At 43.5% G+C, this 21,228-nt stretch overlaps 2 protein-coding genes and 1 pseudogene across 2 annotated transcripts; 2 read left to right on the forward strand and 1 right to left on the reverse strand.

Moving 5' to 3' along the window:
• Positions 1 to 315: 315 nt before the first annotated feature.
• LOC119449704 (splicing factor YJU2) lies at positions 316 to 16,125 on the reverse strand. The gene is made up of 7 exons (XM_037712944.2): positions 15,962 to 16,125; positions 15,756 to 15,856; positions 15,542 to 15,686; positions 13,905 to 14,039; positions 8,091 to 8,272; positions 6,310 to 6,439; positions 316 to 2,967 (listed from the first exon to the last, which is right to left on the reverse strand). The coding sequence occupies exons 1-7, from the start codon at positions 15,983 to 15,985 to the stop codon at positions 2,719 to 2,721; spliced, it is 966 nt and encodes a 321-aa protein (XP_037568872.1). The 5' UTR covers positions 15,986 to 16,125; the 3' UTR covers positions 316 to 2,718.
• On the forward strand, positions 10,630 to 12,865 carry LOC125944673 (tigger transposable element-derived protein 6-like; annotated as a pseudogene).
• A 245-nt stretch (positions 16,126 to 16,370) lies between the features above and the next one.
• Positions 16,371 to 20,413, forward strand: LOC119449705 (small ubiquitin-related modifier 3-like). Its single transcript, XM_037712945.2, has 3 exons — positions 16,371 to 16,528; positions 16,859 to 16,984; positions 19,849 to 20,413. The coding sequence occupies exons 1-3, from the start codon at positions 16,511 to 16,513 to the stop codon at positions 20,008 to 20,010; spliced, it is 306 nt and encodes a 101-aa protein (XP_037568873.1). The 5' UTR covers positions 16,371 to 16,510; the 3' UTR covers positions 20,011 to 20,413.
• Positions 20,414 to 21,228: the final 815 nt, after the last annotated feature.

Raw genomic sequence — 21,228 nt, forward strand, 5'->3', positions numbered from 1 at the left:
TTCTCAAATCTTCAAAATTGCATGTATGGCAGGTGTTTAATTTAAAAGTTTTAAGTAAATTAAAGTTAGCGTTAAAATTCTGGCATTTCTGTCTCTTATACTGAAGTCAAATAGAAATCCCAAGACAGAGGTGTAACTAAGGGTGACTGAAAAGCTGCACAGACAAAAGTTATTGTTATTACAACCCACGATGACTAGAAATGTCAGCATCGTGGACACATAACTTGTATGACATCACTGGGCAGCAGTTTGAAGAAAGCATGTGACATGTCAAAAACCAGTGATGGAAACAGTAAAGGACAAAATGCACGCAAGTAATGTAGTTATGCAGTCTTTTATACTACAATAACAGTATACACATGTCACTACATAGTGAAGTCAAGGGTACACTCTGAAACAAGTGACCAGCCTGTGTCTTCAAAGCAGTACCAAATCTGAAAATATGCAGGGTTGCAAAATGGCACGTAAAATGAAATGAAGGAGATATACACAGGGACAGCACAGCCGCCTTCTTGGTGCTTATAACATTTTTTTTCTTTTTTTTTTTGTTCTTCGTCTGTAGAATGATATTCCCCTCTTGCTGCTCACAAGCCGGAAAATAGCGATGACACTGTTGTGCACCCTAAGTATGTACAGTAGGTTTTCAATCTCTGCATGGTTTGGCCTTAGCTACACTGTTTGTTGTTTTTTTTCTTCTGAGAATTTCTCTTATGTCTGCCTCTGACAGGAATAAATCTGTGAGGCTCTTGTGCCGTCATGCAGAGGGAGGTGGTTGTAACAGCAAGCTTTGCAATAATTTTAACGGTTATTTATTTATTTATTTATAAACACACCACAGGTTTCAATCAGAACATTGAGTGATGGGGAGGAAGTACAACAAAATTACATAAAGAATAAACAAGAACAAGAGAACATTATTAAGGACTACAAAAATTCTATACAATACTGAACACCACGTTTACAAGAAGTGAGAGTGCAAATTCTCGCGGAATGTTTCACAGTTAGCGATAGAAACAAGGCTATCAGGAAGATCATTCCAGAGTGCTATGGCGTGTGAAGCTGAGGTGATTATGAAGACGCCTAAATGTACGTAGTGGGGTTACAAGGGGCAATTTGTGTTGTGCCGTGAATGTATTTGTGTATCAGACATAACAGAGCGATTTTTCTACGAGTACATAATGTTTAAAGGGAATAGACTACTTTATTTCGAGTGACACTGGAATACCAGTCGTAGTTGGATGAGATGAATCTGGCAGCTCTGTTTTGTACTGCTTCTAACATTAAAATTACGTAACCTTGATGAGGTGACCAGATCGACGAGGCGAATTCAAGCTGCGGACGAACGAAGGTTACACAAGCTAACTTGCGTGTGCTAGCAGGTGAGTGACTTAGGTTGCGATATAAATAACCTAATGTTTGGGATGCCTTTGCGCATATGCTCATGATATGGGTTTTCCATGAAAGATTAGACTTGAGATTTAAGCCCAAGTACTTATATGACTGTGCCCGAGCCACTGGAGAGTTGTTTATTGTGTAGGAAAAGTTAGAATTTGACTGTTTACAAGAAAATTAGACTATTTTGCACTTTGAAGAATTGAGGGTCATTGGCCAATTACAACACCAGGAATAGACTAGGTTAAGATCGTTTTGAAGGCAGGTGTGGTCATCAGGACTTTTAATAGCTCTTTATATAATGCAATCATCAGCAAAAAGGTCGCATGCAGGAGGAAATGTTAGAGGGTAAGTCATTAATGTGAATTAGAAAAAGCAGAGGACCCAATACACTACCCTGTGGTACACCAGAAGTCACATCAGAAAGAGAAGAAGAATTTACTACTGTTAGCTGCCTACGTAATGTCAAAAAAATTTCGATGCCAAGATAGCGTTTGTGAGTCAAGTCCGAGAGCAGATAACTTTGAAATGAGCCTAGAGTGAGCAACGTGATCAAATGCTCTAGAGTAGTCGAGAAAGATACAATCAGTGTGAAGGTTATTATCCATGTCAAAATGCAGGTCGGATGTGAATTGAAATAGTGGGGTGTCGCACGAAAATGATTTTCTGAACCCATGCTGATGAATAAAGTTTAATATTATCAAGACAGACGACAATTATGTTCACTTTGAGGACTACTACTTTTCCTTTCACCTTTGTTTCTTTTTATTTACTTATTTTTTATCCTTTCATGTTCCTTCCACATTTATTGTTTTTGTTTGCTTCTAGTCACTTATGATGTGTATGAGGCATGAAAATGCTATCGCACTTACATATTTACACTAAGAACTGCACGCAACCCATGGGAAGGACCATCACAGCACCACTTTGACAGACCTCTCCTCTGTCATGAAACTATGAGTGCTTATCTTAATGAGACTAAGGCAGCTCATGATTGCATTATCTGTACACCTATACAATATTACTACATCCTTCCAAAGGATGCATAGCAATTTGCAAAAGTAAAATAGGCTCCCTGTCACTTCAAGTATGCAGTGATACTTAGCACTACTGTGGTAAAACAGAATTTTACCAAACACAACGTTCTGTATCACTTGAGAATAACCAAAGTAAAATAGTGTATTGGGACAAGCTGCAGACATCTTAATTCAGCAGAACGTCAGTGACAGTTCAGAACGAGCATATAAAAGTATTGAAATAAATCTGTACACTGTAGAGACACTTGGCATTAAAAACGTGTGGTACAAGCACAGCTATGCGCTGCAATCAGTCCGAGCTGCTCTCGTCGCTTGCCGAGTACGTGCCCAACAGGCTAAGTCCCGTTGACGAAGATGGCCCCGACGGTGCCATGTTTGAAGAACTAGGGGCTTGCAGTGTAGTCCCACTACCTCCTGAAGCACCTGATCCTTTTGGTCGCACTAAACCAGCAAGTGCTGCCTTTAAACAGCTGGCCTTCCCAGACGAACCAGGTGCTGTCAATTGACTTGCAGTTTTCGCTGGCTGTGGGGCATAGTTCTGAAATAAGAGCAACAGGTTTTTTTTTTTTTTTTTCATGAGTGGTGGACCTGTTTCCACTGTGCACATACAGGCATCAAAACATGCCCAAAAACATTATACCATCGAACCAGGATATATCAAATCTGAAGGGGATCACAAAAAAGTTCGATATATAGGTGTAATTTGATTTATAAAATAAAAAGTTTATACGAAAATTTTCAAGGGCATTTTACGGCTGTTCGTTATACACAACTCATTATGTGTGGATTCAATATACAGTATCGACCACTTATAATGTAACCGCTTATAGTGCAGGACCGGATATAGTGCGGTCTTTTCAGACTCCCGTTAATTTTCCCATAGCACTCCATGTATACACGTATCGCTTATAGTGCAGTTGCGGGAAACAAAATACCGGTTACAGTGTGGCTGCCTGGGAGTACGGTAGTCAGCGGAGACGGCGAAAGCTCCCTTCAAACGGGTGCCCCAAGGAGTGCTCGAGGAAGAAAGAGAGACGAAGTGGAGGAGATGGGCACGTGGTGCGAACGAACAGCCAGCGAGGCTGAAACCAGAATCTTGAGTGCGAGTCGTGAAATATCATGGCGCGCATAGCGAGCGAGGGCCACGAAACTGCCAACACCGGCCAGCGCTCGCTTCACGATAACGGCAGTAAACGAAACTTCAGGGAGCGGGCGGCGCCGGCACGGCATGGCGAAGGGCGCATGTGGAGACCATGGAACGTGAGGGAGGAGGGCGGCAGGGAAGCGGATTTTGCCTCGGCAACTCCGCCACTTTGGTGGCTCCCCTCGCCCTCCCTCGTAGCTCCCTCACTTTCGACTGTCACTGTGCGCGCCCGCCGCCGTGCAGGCACCGCCATTCCAGCCGGCCCGGCGCCAGCTCCCCGAAGTTTCGTTTTCTGCCGTTATCGGGAAGCAGGCATTTGCCGGCATGGGCAGTTTCGTTGGGCGGCCTGGGACACCGCCGCTGCTTCCCTCTGCACCGTAGCCGCAGCGTGCAAGGTCAACACGTGACTAGAATGTAGAGGAAGCATAAAGGAGAAAGACAGGTTCACTGCCATTTTATACGCGTGGCTGAGACGTCGGCACGTACGCGCATGTTCCGGCGCAACGCAGAATCGGCGACCTTGTCATTTGAGAGAGGGTGAAATTTCCGCCGCGTTTCTTTTTTTCTTTTTTGTTTTGTTCGCGGGCAAAACTGAGGGGTCTCTCCTAAGCTTTTACTTTATAGCGGTGCCGAAGCAATGCTGGTCGGAGGCGCCGCCGCGCGAATTATTTCGAATTAACGAGATTCGACTGTAAATTGAATGCAAATGTTCTAGCTGCATTCCTCGACTGTCGCATACGCGTGGCGGATCGGTGCACATGTTTTGCATATGTGCGGGCCTTGAAAATTGTTGCTTTGGTTATAGTGCGGTACCGCTTATAGTGCGGATATTCGCGACTCCGGCGACTTACGTTATAAGCGGTCTACACTGTATGTGGTTTATTTCAGATAACCGAAATTCTTAAAGGGGCCCTGAAACACTTTCTGACTAATCATAAAACGACCTCACTATTAAATTATGTCGCTTCACGAATCTCTTGTTGCAACCCTTTTTTCCAAATCCTTAAGTATAAGCAGAGTTAGACATATTTAGACGCCTACACTGGCAACGCTGGAAGTTACACGTGGGAGAACCAACAGGGGCAAAGCCGCTAAAAGTTAAGCGTCTCGGTGGTGAGAGCACTCGTTGTGGCACCCTGTGGCAGCAGACTAGGCTACACAGCATGCCGCTGCTGTCTTGGAGGCCACACACGGCAAATGCAGAAACACGCAACTTTAGTGTGTAGGCCGTCAGTGCAAAGATGAAATAATTTTTCTGTATTTTTGAGATTGCACATATACTATATATTCTTCATTTATTTAACTCAAAATTAGCAATTTTAGTACAGTACATTACAGTAAAACCTTGTTATTTCGAATTTCACCAGACTGAAAAAAATGACTGAATTAACCAAACATTGAATTATGGAGGGTATCAAGAAAATAATAAATAAATGCTTACTACATCAACACGCTTTTATTTACTGAATGAATAAGGAAATCCTGTTTTGCACAAGAGCAGTGCGGAAGCTGCAATTCTCGTCATCTCAACTGATTAGCGCTCTCACTGGTGAAAGCCTAGCAACTTCCTTCGCAGAGCGGCCGCGACATGAGTCTTCATCTGAGACACGCTTTTCACTACCGCACGCACATCCCGATTATTTTTTCGCCAGTGAGCTGGTCATCAGTAGATTGTCCGACCATCGCGATCTAGCCAGTGTTCTTCATCCTCGACAGCTTTGCATCATGTATAAACGAGACCACTGTTTGCCGCAACCATTGCGGACAAAACCGTGGCATCTATCAACGCGATCATGGATAGCGACCTTGCGGTTCTGAAGGCACTGTGACAACACACGCAGCGAATCAAAATGGAACTACTGTTTGCTGTAACAACTGCAAACGAAAGCGCAGTCGCTATCGATGCAATCATGGATAGCTACTACACAGTATAGAAGGCATGGGGCTGACATGCGCACAGAGTCAAAATGAAACTACTGTTTTCTGTAACTGCTGTGGACGAAACCACGGTGGCTACTGACGCGATCATGGATGGTGACTATGCAGTTACGAAGGCACGCGGCCAACATGGTGTCATGCACGGCAGTAAACACAAGAATAAAGCACTTAAAAGGGCACAATTAGGCACGAAGTGTTCCAGCGTTGCTGTCTTTCACATACAATTTCCGCTGATAACTATGGCAATGCGGACTCCAACACTTCTTTTCGGTTGGACACTAACGTCATTCTTGCTCTTTTGCATCACACATTTGCGACGCTCCGCATGCAACAAGCTCTGAGAGTTGTCTGAACAAGAGTTTCATTGCATTAAATGTGATGCAAAGCTCCGTTCCCTAGAACACTACCAGATGGTGTTGGCCTCCACACAACACGGGCGGCAAGATCCACTGATTGCTGCTGTCACCAGACTATGCAGGTGTAATCGGGAGTGTGTATGTTCGGCTCCCACCAGCAGCAAGTTGATTTTTCATCCACTTTTCCCTTTACGTTATTATTTCTACACTCCAATTAAAAACAATAAATATTTTCCCCCATTCTCTTTTCGTATGGCTGTATGGTGCAGATTTCAAACAAGCTGAAGGCAGATGAAACAATGCCAACCAACTGGGTCTGCAGCAATTGGCTACTTGGGATTCTTACAATTCATAATAATGTTGTTGCGCAATGCCAGATGTGTCACGTGTCTTAGCCAACATGGACATTACGGCTTCCACTTTACCAGCGTTAACAGCTTACCTCGGCTAGGATATCTGTAGGCTTTTCATACACTGTTTTTGGCTTCTTTGGCACTTCTTCCCCGCTGTCTTCATCACTGTCTTCAATAATTCTTTTCACTGTGGCACCTTCATTTTTTCCAAATACAGACCTGAAAAGTGAAAACAAGAAGCTTTAATATGTGGTTACCAAAGGGCCAGCATACAGCCCAGTAGCTTACTATCTTCCATGTTGCTTTCACCCCCCCCCCCCTTTTTTTACAGGCTCATTTACGTATTTCAGCCTAAGTCCTGTTATCTAAATACAGTAAACCTCGTTAATATGTAGGTGGTGGGAAACATTCATCGGATAAGCACTAAACTATGTACTGATTAACCGATGATGGCAGATGAGCAGCTATAAACTTACCAGCCTCCCAAATAACTGTTTATTCTCACTTAAACATACACGCAGACAAGTTTTATTCGCACGCAGGCAGCAAAAGAGTTGAAATTTTGACTTTCCACCATGGCAGCCTTGTAGCAACAATGGCATCCTCAAAACCAGCAAGGCCACGAGCCAGTTTCTCCATTAGGGCCCACTTCTCTGTGAACGCCCTCATGACAGTCAACGTACTAGCGCGTTGGATACGAAAGGGCCATCATCCACGTCGTCATCATAGACAACGACATGGAAGCTATGAGAGCAGAAAACATATCATGGCTACCATGTTTTGACGACACTACAGGTGGCAACTGTAGTCCGGCAAAGGTCCGTGCGCTGTGATTTCGCTATCTATGGTCTGCGTGCACAACATTTTGCCAATTTTACCAAGATACCCCTGCATAGCAGCCCAATGTTCTACCCAATATATACCCAAAGCACAGGCGGGCAGCACAGTTGTGCCACTGTAACTACACCCACCGTCATCAACCAAGATTACGCTATACTCGGGGCTCATTAAAGCTCAGCAAGCGCCATTTTTCGGAAAAATTTGCGAGAGAAGCCCTCAAGTTACATATCAGTCTCTAACATTTTTAGCATGGCAAGTCAGCAGAACAAAAACTCTTGCCACCATGTGTACCTGCTACTGAAGCATAGTCTAACCTCGGTATAACATGCGCAGATGTAATAAATTATCACATGTAACGAAGTAAATCTGAAATTTGGTTGATCATGCATCACATGAATTAGTATTCTACTGCTATAACAAAGCCAAAAATGCAACATACCAGACAATTTCGGTTACACCAAAACAAATATCTGTTCTTCAAAGTTCAAAATACATACTATTCTGGTAGCAAAACTGTAAAATGCTTAGCAAGACCAACTTCGAACTGCACACTCTTGAAGCACATGTGCGTTTCAGGCAATGACTTGGCTGACCCAGAGCGAGCAAGCCAACGTGCTTATCCTAGAAGTTCATACCGATCACATGGTTGCATATTAACAGTGGTGAAAACCTAATTTGTAAATTAGCACTGCTCATTTGCCACACACCAGCACTTCAAGCTGTCTATAGTACAGGTCATCAAAATGAACAAGGGATGTTAGCCTCGCCTGCTGAAGGCATCACACTTACGTTTGCTTCGCACAGACACGGCCGTGAACTTTTTTTTACCAATATCAGTGTGTACGCTTGTGACAAATATAAGATATAACAAATGTCATGTGAGGTTTAAATTTATTATAACGAGGTTAAACCGTCCAAGTTTTTTTTTTAAATCCATTCCTGCAAAGGTCTTCAATGTGTACCTCTGTAAACTCTAGCATTAAGGTCGCAAAGGTAGCGAGAGAAACATCAATAAAATTGACGAGCTTACGCAATAAACTTCTCATCTTCCTCCTCTTGTTTCTTGAGCATAACTTCCCTTTCAGTATCATAGCGTCCCAGCATGTCGTCGAAATTGACATTGGCCTGCCGCTTATTCAGATCCTTCAGATCTTCAAGGGCCTCGATCAGGTCCATCTCTTGCTTGGAGGCCTTTGTCCGCTTCTCCAATAGCTGCAAAAACGACGGGGTGTTAACATCTACATGAGTTCAGATTAGTAACACTGCAACATTGCGGGCACAGACTGCCGCCACCATCAGTTCCACAAATAATTTTATTTCTATGCATAAAACTGATCGATTGAAGGGGCTTAATGAGCCCTTCACCAGGACCTGTGAAAAATTTTGGTTCCACGCTACCATTTGTAAGCAACTGTCCAGGGAGCATTCTACCACAAAAATTGTCGTAGAGCAGCGGTGTGAGGAGGCAAGCTACCCTTCTCCCACAGAGACTGTTAGCAGTACTCAAACCTGATGAGGGGCTTTTTGCATCGCAAAGCAAAGCAGGGGGGGCTATGAGAGGCACCATAGTGGAAGGCTCCCGATTTATTTTAACCACCTGCCAGTCTTTACAGTGCACCCAAAGCGCAGTAGATAAGCATTTTCGCATACCACTGCCACTAGAGCGCAGTCGCTGTGGCCGGAAACCGATAAACATGTCCACTCGCTAGACAATGGGGCCATTCATGCCTTAGTCAAGTGCTATTCCTGCACATGCAGCACACAGTCAACAAATTTCCAGTGATGTAAGCGACACTTGGTCTTTTGGAGCAGTTCTTGGAGCAGGAAAAATCGCAGTTTGGAGCATAAATACTATATGCTTTTTTGGAGAAGAAAAATTTGCTTCCTATTTCTGGGGTTTTCCATGCCAAACAGAAAAAATTCTGGAAACAATTCCTTGGAGCAGTGACTTACTGCTCTGGTGCAAAGAGGAAGCTCCGCATGCAGTTAACAGAAAAAGACGCAGTGATGGATGAGTTTGAAAAATTGCATTCATTATGTATTATACTAAAAGATGCAACTTTTTCTTTGAACTAGCTGTTCTATTTTTTTATTACATAAAGAAATGAAAATAAATGCAGATTTAACCCAAATTAACAGTTAATTCTGCATTTCAACGAAGAGTTCCTCCCAAGCTGTCATTGGCCTCATTATCCCTTTCATCTGCGATACATTTCATCTGTTAAAGCATTTCATCTGCTAAACTAGTGTCCACAAGTGGATATGTACAACCACCCAATTCAAGGGCACTATTTTTGTTGTTGTCCTCGTAGGTATAGATCATGGACAGATCATGGATGGATAGATCATAGATGGGTAGCGTCCGTGTTGTGTAGATAGTTTGTGCATCCATGTCTACTTTCTTATACCGTTTTTGCATTTTTTTTTCCATGTCCGGCTGCCTAGTTGTAATAAAATGCGCCATACACAAAGGCGCATCGAGCAGGTGTGCCCTCACAGTTGTGCGCTCACCATAATTGCATAAAATAATTATTTCTAAACTATACACAGCAGATGTAAAACACTAATCAAAGGCGTGTAGATAAAACTGATCGATTGAAGGGGCTTAATGAGCATTTCACCAGGACCTGTGAAAAATTTTGGTTCCATGCTACCATTTGTAAGCAACTGTCCAGGGAGCGTTCTACCACAAGAATTGTCGTAGAGCAGCGGTGTGAGGAGGCAAGCTACCCTTCTCCCGCAGAGACTGTTAGCAGTACTCAAACCTGATGAGGGGCTTTTTGCGTCCCAAAGCAAAGCAGGGGGGGGGGGGGACATACCAAGAAGCACTTTGAGTACGCTGCTGAAAAACAAGAGCGACATAAAGGCCAAGGCGGAACATAACCAGCACTCAGGCGCGTGGCGTGTTCGCAAAGCTGCCTTTGAAGATGTTAAGAAGTCGCTGCACAAATGGTTCGTCGATGCAGGGCCCGGAATATTCCTTTATCGGAACCAGTGCTACAGCAGAAGGCTAAGAACTTCGCATTCACTCCCGGTGCCGAGAACTTCAATGCCAGTAGCGGTTGGCTGCAGCATTTTAAGGCCTGCTTCAACATTGTCGGGAAGACAGTCTCGGGGGAAAGTGAGGATGCCAATGACGGAGAGAATGAGAAGTGGCTTGAACAAGAGTGGCCCCAGGTTCTCGCCAAGTATGAGCCGAACCAGATATTTAATGCGGGCGAAACAGGCCTGTTCTGACAAATGCTTCCGTAACAAACGCTCGACACCCGCGGGGACAAGTGCCATGGCAGCAAGCAAGGCAATTAAGAAGGGTGTAAGATTGGGCTTGTTGGTGAAACATGCTTCAAAGTTGGGTTAGCAGTGCAAGGCCCAGAGGGGATGTTCTCTCTTCTGTCCCCTCTGGTGGTATTGCACTGTTAACCTGACTTTGAAGCAAGGCAAGGCTCGCATAACAGTTTTGTTGGCTGCTAATATGGACGGAAGCACGAAGCTACGGCCACTTGTCAAAGGCAAGTTTCATGCGCAACTACCCCAGTATTCTGGTGACATATGCCTGGAATAAGAAGTCGTGGATGACTCGGGACATATTTCAAAAATGGCTGAAGGCATGGGACTCCGAGTCAGCGCGTTGGGGCCGGAAGGTATGCCTCTCCATTGGTAATTGCATGGCACATCACACCGATGTCCAGCTGAACAACATTGAAATCAAGTTTTTGTCGCCGAACACCACGTCGAAGCTGCAGCCATTGGACCAGGGTATTATCCGCACTTTCAAGTCCATGTATAAGCGTTGGCTGATAGACATTTTGCTTGTAAAGCTCCGGATGGGCCAAGAGCTAAAGATAGATATTTTGGGTGCCATTCAAATGCTGAAAGCCTCTTGGGACAACGTCAAACAGTCGACCATAGTTAACTGCTTTCGGCATGCGGATTTCGTTGGCCGCACTGAAGAAGCTTGCGAGGAAGCAACCGAAGAGGCAGGATCGGATGATATAGAGGAAGAATGCCAGCTTGAAACCTGGAGCACATTAGAGCGCTCTGTCGGTGCTGAGCCACAAAGCATGTGCATTGAAGACTTCGTTGGCGGTGATGACAGCACCTGAACAACGGCGGAGTTGACGGACGTGGAGATCGCAGCGGAAGTTACTGCTGAGCGGCTAAACAAAAACGCTGCCGAAGTTGATCCCACAAGCGCCGACGTTGCCCCGCACCGACTTCAACCAAGGCTGTAGCTGCTTTGGCCCTTGTATGCCGCTACTGCGACACAATAGAAGGCACCGGCCTATCTCTTGTGGATGGTTTGGCCCACGACCTACTGAATTCCAGACCTGCACAGATCTCCCTCCTCCAGCACACCTGGTCTAGTTCACCCCTTTTGCCGCTAGGGATAGGACGTACGAACAGAGTGGCGCTAGCTATAACCTGTTCGCTGTCGTCTGCTTCTGCGATCTGTTTCAGCGCTCGTGCCGCTATTTTGGCAGCCACAAAGCGTTTAGATTGTTTGCAAATGCATAAATGCACGAAAATAAAAAGAAAACTAAATTTATGAGTGATTGCTTCTCATTTCAATCACGAGATAGAGTAGGAAGAGTGGTGCAAGAAAGGAAAACAACGAGTACAGCCGGCAGACGATAACATTTCCTCCCGTTGCCTTTGCAGTGCGGTGGAAAAAATCTGATTACCAGAAGATTCATAGGATGAAATATAGTGCAAAGGAGTAATAATGAAATACAATAATAAAGAACTTGATATGATATGAACGAGGAAATTTAAGAGAATCACGCAGGTGATATGTATAAGCAGACCACACACAGACTGCGAGAATCTGCAGACGCTGCAGAAGGCATGTAACTTCAGCCTTGGCTACATGCAGCTTTCTTGAGTTAATTACAGATGGGATAACGTAAACGATCACATTATGGTATACTGCTGTGTGTCATCATGCAAGTCAGAACAAAGCAAGGAATCTAGCATCAGTTTTCAGTTTCATAAAAACTTTGTGATGCATATTCGACGGACCGAACAAACACGTAAACAATCACTTGATCAGTTAGTGGTTTTTTTTTTCCTTGTGTGAAGCAGCCCAAATATTCACATAATGGCAAACCTAGAAAGAACTTGTGTACTATTTTACATGTTATTACATAGCACTACAGTGAGTACACTTAAACAATTTTGACATACTAGCTGTTGTCTTCACAAGAAATTGTCACATATGCTAGCACTCCGCCACAGAAGAGCAAGCGCACGCATTTGAACGCCACCGAGTAGCAGACGAACAGGTAATAAAAGCGCCACCTATGGCCACCGGTTGAACGAGAGTGGGCGCAAGCAGCTCCCATAGAAGCCGGATATCTATGCAGGTCTGGAGTTCCAGTAGGTCGTGGTTTGGACTATGTTGAGGACGGCGTGGTTAAGCACGCGGCTGCCAATAAGAAGCAGGCTACACCGCTGAAGTACTTTCAGCGAAATGAATAAATGCTTTGTTTGAAGCTTCTAGTGAGTATTTACTGCGCCACTATTGGTTCGTTGATTGGTTTGTGCAAGTTACTGATGCGTTTTTTATGTGATTTTATACATCGAATTCTGGCTACATCGAACAATTTCTCGATCACCGCGCTGTTCGATATATCGAGGTTTGACTGTACATGCAATAAATGACAATTAGTCGCAGCATTTAGCAGCATTCCCTTCAAGGTGCAGTTTGGTGCAGCCCTTCCATCAATGAATTTGCTCAAAACCACATGCCTGTTACTTCAAGCTCTTGAAATGTCAGCCACTTCGCATGTTTATAGTGATAGTCCGAAAAACAAGATGGCTACTGACTTGATTTCTTTAAGCATCACAACTAATCAGCGTCCCTGGCAAGAGCAAGGTTATTTTCAGCAAAGCTATTATTGTTCAATACTAGTCTGCCAAATAAAGTTATAACAAAAATCTCCGTTATCTCACAAAGCCCATCTTGAGCCCATATTGCCCATCTTGAGCAGTGGTGATCCGCTCTAGTTTTATTGCCACAGTCAGAATGGGAATACTGCAGAGCTATCTTCATTCAACTTTCTTTTACTCCAGCCATTGCATATGCATTTTCCAGTGCTTCTTGCCCTAGTGAACTGTAAGTAAGCACTGTGGTGTTGTCTACAAGTACGCTGAGTGGTTTTCATTCCTAACATTGGTGATTCATTATTAGCAGGAAGTTTCCAGCACTATGTTTTCACTCAATGTGATCGAATGAAACAAGGGTAAAAGTGGGGAACATGGAATGTCAACTACCATGTCTAGTGACAGTAATCATGTGTTTTGGTCTAAACCTGCTGAAAGATACCAACGGCTGCAATTGTTCTTGATGAAACAGCTCAAATTAATTTCATCGACAATAAGAGAGCTGTTCCATCTAGTGTCAAAGAGTGATGCCAATGCACTGATCCCAAAATTCAGCACGGTGACGTGTGTAGTTGAGCGGAATGCTGCAAATATGACACTGCCTAGCTCCATGTCGACAATGCTTCAAGTGCAGAATGAAATGCAAAGGAGTGGTCAAAGCCACCACGGTGTGACCAGAGGGAACCTTAGTTTGCCAAACAACTTTGTTTGTACAAGGTGCACTTTATGACTTCTTCTAAAAAACAAATCATTACGTTCTTATTCGTATTGTGTATTATATATTGCTCTCTTATTCCAGACATATTCCAAACCTTTCTTAGGAGGTGTCTCAGGACCCTTAATTTTGTCAAGTGAATAATCAATACTGCAGCCCTGAGTTAATAACAGGCCAGTTCTGCACATTGAAATCTGAACCACATAAGACCACACCGAAGCACAATAGAAAATGAAGACAACATACCTTCATAGGGTTGTTCTTTTCTTCTTCTTCCTCTTCTCTGGCTTCACGCTCGGCCGCCTCTTCAGCCAGCTTAAGAGCCTGGAAGTTCCTGCTGGCGCCATGCTCCACGATGTAGTCAGAATTAGCCGGATCTGTCTAGCAAAAGAAGAAATACAGCAGGCTTATTTCACATATGCTACATTGCTGAAAGCGTAATGAAAATGTAATGGTAAAAGTAACCATGACACAACTGCAACTTCAAACCACGTGACACATTTCTGAAAGTGGACTGCACGTTTCAGTTGAAACAGAAACTTTTCTTGCAGTACTGCCAGTTTCTGCCCTATTCAGAAAAAAAAGGAAGATAATTGCTAGTGGATCTTGGGTCCACCAAACCAGTGGAAGCTGCACTACTACTGGACATCCTGAGCTATAAGAGTAATTAAAGATGGCCTTTAAATAATGCGTTCATCATAAGCTAAGTCATTTTTTAGACTCAATGCATGGCTTTCATGACCTGTGGCATGTGCTGGCCACATCGGTAGAGGAAACACTGCAGGCATCAGCTGTACAAGGTAAAAAGAAACATCAGCATCTTGCACTTACTGTAGTCCTTGTACATATGCATGAGATGAAATATGTATTTGTTAAATCTGAATAATGCATATTATGAATTGTCAAAAATTAAATTCTGGGATTTTACGTGCCATAACTACAATCTGATTATGAGGCACGCTATAGTGGGGGACTCTGGATTATTTTTTGACCACCTGGGGTTCTTTAACGTGCACTCAATGCACGGTACAAAGGCACTTCTGCATTTCACCGCATCAAAGTACGATCGCATATTGTGCATTGTTATGTATGTAAATAATTGCAGCACACTAACAAAACAAAGAAAAAAGAATCTGGAGTTTTAGGGATACAACTGCAATCATTTAAGAAGCATGGCCATAGTGGGGGGGCTCCGGATTAACACCAACCACCTGGGGTTCTTTAACGTGCACTTAAATCTAAGAACATGGGCGTTCTTGTATTTCACCCCCATCCGTCAAATCAAATCTTTATTAACGTCACCAGGATGCTTGGGGGTGTAGACAAACTACTAAGTGGTTTGCTATGAGAAAAGTTAAGGTTGGCACTATCTTCTGCAGCCCTTGAGGGAGCACGGCTCAGTGCCAAGTAGACAAAAAGCCTTTGTATTATTAGAGGTCTACACCCTCAAAAAACTTGCAATGCTTCTTGTAACTGCTTCTGTAATATACTGCAACCTACAGTTGAAATGTCACCTTTTTATTTTGGTGTAGATGAGAGTTTTGCATTTGTTAAAATAATTCAGTGGCGTATGATTTTGCTACATGCGCATAATGCTTAGACCAATCAAATTAATATTGCCTGTAACACCTTTGCAAAATTGATCTGTCACACCGGCATGTGCTTAACGGGCTACAAAGTAGCGATATTAAATCAGCTTGTAGTAGTACATCAATCTTTCAAACATATATTTGCATTTGCTCGACAGAATAGATTGATTTCGCAGAAAATGAACAAACGAGCAAGCTTCCCTTTATTTTGAATTTCACGCCAAAAGCATGGAACAACTAATCATTGATTGACAAATTAAGCTAAGGAGCATAACTGTACGAATGGCAACATACCTTAAACGTAATTTCAGCAAGGCAGCGAGGACACTTGATGTAAAAACGAAACACTTTGATCCCAAGGTAATCTTCGTTCTGTACAGTTTCCTTCCGTGCGTTGAACTTTTTTCCCTTGTAGATATATTCGCCGCATGTCTTACACCTGTAAAACGCAAAATATTTTCGGAAAAAAAGGGTATTTTCATCGCTCTACGCGTGGCTTCAACATTACCTCATATTGCAAGGAGCCATGAGACGAACTGTATACTGTCTGTCCTTAGGTAGCCGAAGTCTTGGTATTTTCAACGGATCGAAGTCCGGAGGGTAGTATTTCTGATGTGGAAGGGAGAGAGTGCATAGCATATTTCGAGTACTGTGCGTAAATACGTTGCTTAAAAGTAAGGCAAGGTAGATCGAACACGACATGCGGTTACTTACGTTGAGAACTTTTCTCTCAGACATTGTCGCGTCTTTTACTTAACGGGGTACGAATAAATATTGAAGAATGAAAGACAGCAACCAAGATAACGACCAAGGTAAACTTCTGCACTTCACAGACAGAATCCAACTATTGCTGCTAAAGAAGCTAAGCAGCTGAAGCGCCATGCATAGCGCAGACAGCGGACACGGCCGACAGTTTCGAGCATTCAATAACCGATAGTTTCGCACCTTTAAGCCGTTTTGGTTTCGTCTGTCAGTTTTTTCCTATTTAATGAAGCATAAATTTAGCAGGCATTTGTCTTTATAACAATTGTAATAACGCCATTGTTTAGTCTTGGCCGGGCCTTCAGTGTTTAAAACGAAACACAAGTGGTTGCCCTCTTTGGTTTTGAATTATTTCGTTGCTGAAAGTTTTTTGTCAATCAGCCACCCTGAGCAGCTTCAGTTTGCCGCTTGTAAAGCGTTTGCTCCAGACCGCTGCTGCCGCTCCGGCCTTGTCACCGAGTTGTCTGACGCATCTAAGCGTAATATTAAGTATTTCTAGAAATGTCGGACGATAAGAAGGTACGTATTACAGCTTTGACATGGCTTTTGCTGTGGTAGCACTTTACGAGCGACTCGAGAAAGGTATTACTGCGTTCAATTCATGTTGCGGCAACAGTGTTTGAATTAGGCTTAGATTGAAATTCGCCGTGTTGATGCAATCGGAAGCCCGTGGCTCTTTTCACAGCGCTATTCGCCGAAGTTTTATTGTGTTGGTGGCTGTTAAACAGCTTGTACTGTTTCGGATGTTCGGCTCTGAGCAAGTCCTGTGCAACAAGGTGCACGAGCTTAGCAAGTTGTATCTAAGTGTTTCGCGCTTTATTCCCTTTTCTTCTCCCTCCGACTTTTTAGGATGTGAAACCAGACAACGAACACATCAACCTAAAGGTTGTCGGACAGGATGGAAGTGTTGTGCATTTCAAGATCAAAAAGCACACGCCACTGCGGAAACTAATGACTACGTACTGTGATCGTGCGGTAAGCTAACACGTTTTCTTTTTTTCCTACAACTGAGGGAGGACGCGTGCGGCGGGTCCTGCGCGCCGGCGTTCCTTGGTGCTTTGAATCCTGTCCCTCTTATCTTATAAGAGCATATTAATACATCAGCCCTTATTATACTGGCTAAACGGCCCATGGCAAACGCACAAGCAGGGCGTACGTGTGGGAATTAAAACAGTTTTGCCGGTTAACCGCTTGCAAGTAGTCGGCGGAGATACACACGCGTAGTTCCGCATTCGTCGAAATGACCGCGACAACGTTGTGCTGTCTTCCTTCATTGTCACAATGCGTTTTAGTATGGCTAGGGTTAGGACCCACGTCGCTTGTGTTGCTGCTATGATTATTATCGTATTGCGTGCAAGTACCGACACGTTGTGATGTCTGTTGGTACCGCCGATACTCCTATCACACGTACACTCTCGATTGTCACTGCACTGTCGACGGTCAACTTGTCGAGGCCTATTTGTTGTGTGGAATAATAGTCGTAGTATGCAGGTTCAAATAACTGGTTTGAGTTGCTCCTAGCGTAAGTAGCCAGCTTGCTATCTTCACGAGACATCACGACAGGTTCAACTGCACTATCTAGCTTTCACCGGTCCGTTCGCCAAATTTTCGCGCTACTCGGCTGCTCGGGAAATGCAGTTTTTCAACCACACATATGGCCACCTGGCCACCAAAAGCCAATTCACGATTTTTTCGCCCAGTGCTCGGGAAGCTGGCTTGTCTGTAAAGCTGTGCTGCAGTACAGGGTCTCTTTAATTGGACTTAATCACACAAAGCTTGATGGACGTTGCCATGTTCCTGACTAGGGTGGCACAAGCCTGGTAGTGTCTGCTGGTTGTACTGAAGTAAGCTGCAGGAAACAGTTGTACAGACATCAGTTTCCAGACAACTGTATGTAAAAAAAAACACACACACATATGTATGTATATTCATACCATGTGAAACCACCAGGATAGCTTCCCTGCTTGACGAAAACTTTTCCTTGCCATGGCAGCACAAAACGACCTCGAGGCACAACTTATGTCCAGCATGGTGCCCTCTAAAGTGTGGTCGCAAACACCTGTGCCAATCCAGAATAGGTGTAATATGGCAGCGCGCTTCGATACAAGGACGTAACACAGTGAACAGCAAGCAGTTAAAATGTGTGGGTCTGCTGTCTAGACACAGCCAGTGTTGCACGAAGGTCAATTCCTCCGCTATGGCAGCCATGAAAAGAATGCCACCATGTCCCTTAGGGAGTCTGTCTCAGAGGTTTTGCCATGGTGCATTAAAAAGCAAGGTATTTTTATTTAGCTAGGCAACACTCTGTAGTGCCTCTCCATTAACTTTCTCAGTGAAACAGTCTTGGTTGAGGTAGAATTGTCGTCAAGCATCAATTAGTTTGGTCCATTGTAAATTTAGTTTGACCACATTTCTTGCATGTTCAGAATCGTCAAAAGCACACAGCTGCATAACGGATAGAGAATTTTAGTTTTTCAGTGAGTTTTCTCAAGCTTATAGATTGTAGACTCCATGCAAAAACTTGCTACAGTAACGTCAGATATAAGAACATGGGCCATCACATGTCTAGTGTACTTCAAAAGCCCCTATCCAGCCACGTGAAGAATTTTCTTTGTGTAAACCTGAAAAACAAGTGAACCCACTACATGACAGACACCAAAGCAGTAACCCAGCTGTCTACCTTCCAACTCGTTTTACTACGACACTTTAGAAGTATTACTCGAACTTTTAGCATAGGTTCAATCAGAATTGCTTCAATTTGTTCACGACACCTTTTAAATATCACTTTTATTTTTTAGTGTTTTTTCTTCGATGCCCTGCCCTGGCATGCACATAGTGCCTGAAGGGGTTAATTGCTCTACCCAACAGTTCCTGGTTAGGTAGAACCATTTGCAGGGCATTCACATCTAGAATTGTGCAAATAGTTCATTACCATTGAGCATGCAGGTGTGACATGTATATTATTTGTTTGAAATTCACCCTGAAATTTGCTGGGCTTATTATCCATTGTTGTTGGCTTCTAGGAATTCCATATCTAATGGTAACAAAGCTCTGGGTGACTGTTTAAAGTTGGAGCATTGCGAGAGGCAGTTTCTTCTGCTTCTGTTATGCAGGAAATTCTAAAGTAGGTTAAACACACAACAACAAGCTTAATTAGCTGTGGCTGTCATAAGCTTAATTTTGTAGGTATGGCCCCACACCTAAACCCTGTTTAGATACGAAGGCGAGTTGATTAGGATGCCCTTTTGAGGCACTGCAAAATGTTCAAGAGGAGTTAGCCGGTACTCTTGAAAAGAATGCAAGTGGGCTGTCTGTGAGGCTGGCATTTGTATGAAAAGTCTTGAGAATGATGAAAGATGAACAAACTGGCTTAATATTTATATAAAAAATGGCAGCATCAATCAGTTAGTTTTCATTTAAGCTGTGATAAGCATGCGATGCGCATAACGACTCATGATGCATAGAACATGTAGGTGGCTGTCAAATATATTATCAGAAAAAAGATACGAAACTGAATGTAATCTTGAGGCCACTGAGAGGTAGAGTTATGTTAGGTTGAATACCAGAATGCTGGGTATGCTTTTGTACTGTAGTTGCCTTGCACTTTTTATACAAGTAATTTTGAAATGATGAGGTCCATGGAGGCTTGGAGGAGGCAAGGGGCCTCGTGCTTTCAAGCTGCATAGCGAGTCTAAGTCAAATTGGAAATAAGCATGTCACGAACACCTTCTGATTGCACAGGAACTGGACAAATAAAATTGCTTTTTGCCTACCTTGCAACTAGTTTTGGTTGTCCATAATTATGCCCTTGATGAATATCTCTGGTGCGCCATTTACAGGGGCTCAGCATCCAGAACGTGCGATTCCGGTTTGACGGCCAGCCAATAAATGAGACAGACACACCAGCAGGCCTAGACATGGAGGATGACGACACCATCGACGTGTTCCAGCAGCAGACGGGTGGCCACTGCAGCACCACACACAGAGAGCATGCACTGTGACAGTTGCAGCTTGGGCTACTGCGTTGGGCGGGCGAAATGCGGCGCCCCATTCACATATTTTTTTGTACATAATGAGTAAACACGAGTTCCAAAACAAAGCATAAGCAAAGCTAAAGCCTGCCTCTGGAATTTACTGAGGAGGCTGACATAGGTCTTGTTTTTTTTATCCTCTTTATGTACAGTGTTGCCAGTTCAACCCCCTTTTTTTGTGCGTGTTGTCATCATTTCTGTTTTCTCTTCAGTATGCCCTGCCTAATTGTTCCCCACCACATCTTTGCTGCCTGCCTGTTCTCAAAAGGCTCCTGAAGAAAAATTCTTTCACTTGTCTACATTGTCTTACAGTAAACACGTAAACCTTTCATTGTGCTTGCGTCATCAATAAAGTGTTTTCTGCATACTGGAACGTGTCTTAAGTGGTATGTGCTTGCATCAGTCTTGATTGGCAAAATGTGAACAAAGCCGAAGTGAAACACTGCGATGTGTTTATTGTACCTTTTTGGAGACCGTTGTTGCTGACAAAATGAAGCATTATACAGTTGAGTTTACTTATATTTACGGTCATGCAGGATGTATTTGTTATAGCTGAGCGTTAATAAAAAAAAGTTGACAGGCAAGAAAAAGCAATTGCAAGAACATTCGTTTTCCAATGTGCATCGGTAAGCTTCCTTGGCTTATTGAATGCCAACACAGTAGTCTCTGCTTCCAGATTGCTCAAAGCAGAAAAGAAATTATCACCGAGAGCTTTGCTGCAGATAACCTGTTTGAGTTACTACTGGGATAACACTAACTACACTTACGGCTGGCAAAGCATTGCACCTCATACGTGCATGACTTTTGAGACTGCTTTGTTTGCTTAAACTAAGTCGCTAGCACTCGACTGCGCTTCACCAATGTGCTGCTATAAACCTGCAGGCCAGTCATTCCTTCCGCACTATTTTTTGATGTAAAATCGGGTAAATTCACGGTAAAATCCAGCCTTGCGAAAACTGATTTTGATGCAATGTGCGGTAATGTTTGTCTAAGCTACCTTTATTATTTCCACGGCTGTACTACTGCGTTGGCTCTAAAAAAAAGCTTGGAGCCACAAGATGTTTGTTTCGAGACTCGCTGGGTCCCACAACAGGCGCCTGAAATTTAGTATTTGGAAATAGTCTTTGATGCCATTATATTATGAAGAATTCATCTTAAATATGCATAGGGATATAAAAATTGAAGATG

Source organism: Dermacentor silvarum, chromosome 4 (assembly GCF_013339745.2).
Source record: "Dermacentor silvarum isolate Dsil-2018 chromosome 4, BIME_Dsil_1.4, whole genome shotgun sequence".
NCBI classification, from domain to species: domain Eukaryota; kingdom Metazoa; phylum Arthropoda; class Arachnida; order Ixodida; family Ixodidae; genus Dermacentor; species Dermacentor silvarum.

What these genes read in the sequence shown, in the direction of transcription:
- LOC119449704 (XM_037712944.2), bottom strand. Translation starts at nt 15,985, where the DNA reads ATGTCTGAGAGAAAAGTTCTCAAC. An exon ending in CTGAGAGAAAAGTTCTCAAC is followed by an intron (nt 15,857 to 15,961) that starts GTAAGTAACCGC and finishes CTTCCACATCAG; the next exon opens with AAATACTACCCTCCGGACTT. An exon ending in GAAGATGAGAAGTTTATTGC is followed by an intron (nt 6,440 to 8,090) that starts GTAAGCTCGTCA and finishes TTCACTTTTCAG; the next exon opens with GTCTGTATTTGGAAAAAATG.
- LOC119449705 (XM_037712945.2), top strand. An exon ending in CTACGTACTGTGATCGTGCG is followed by an intron (nt 16,985 to 19,848) that starts GTAAGCTAACAC and finishes CGCCATTTACAG; the next exon opens with GGGCTCAGCATCCAGAACGT.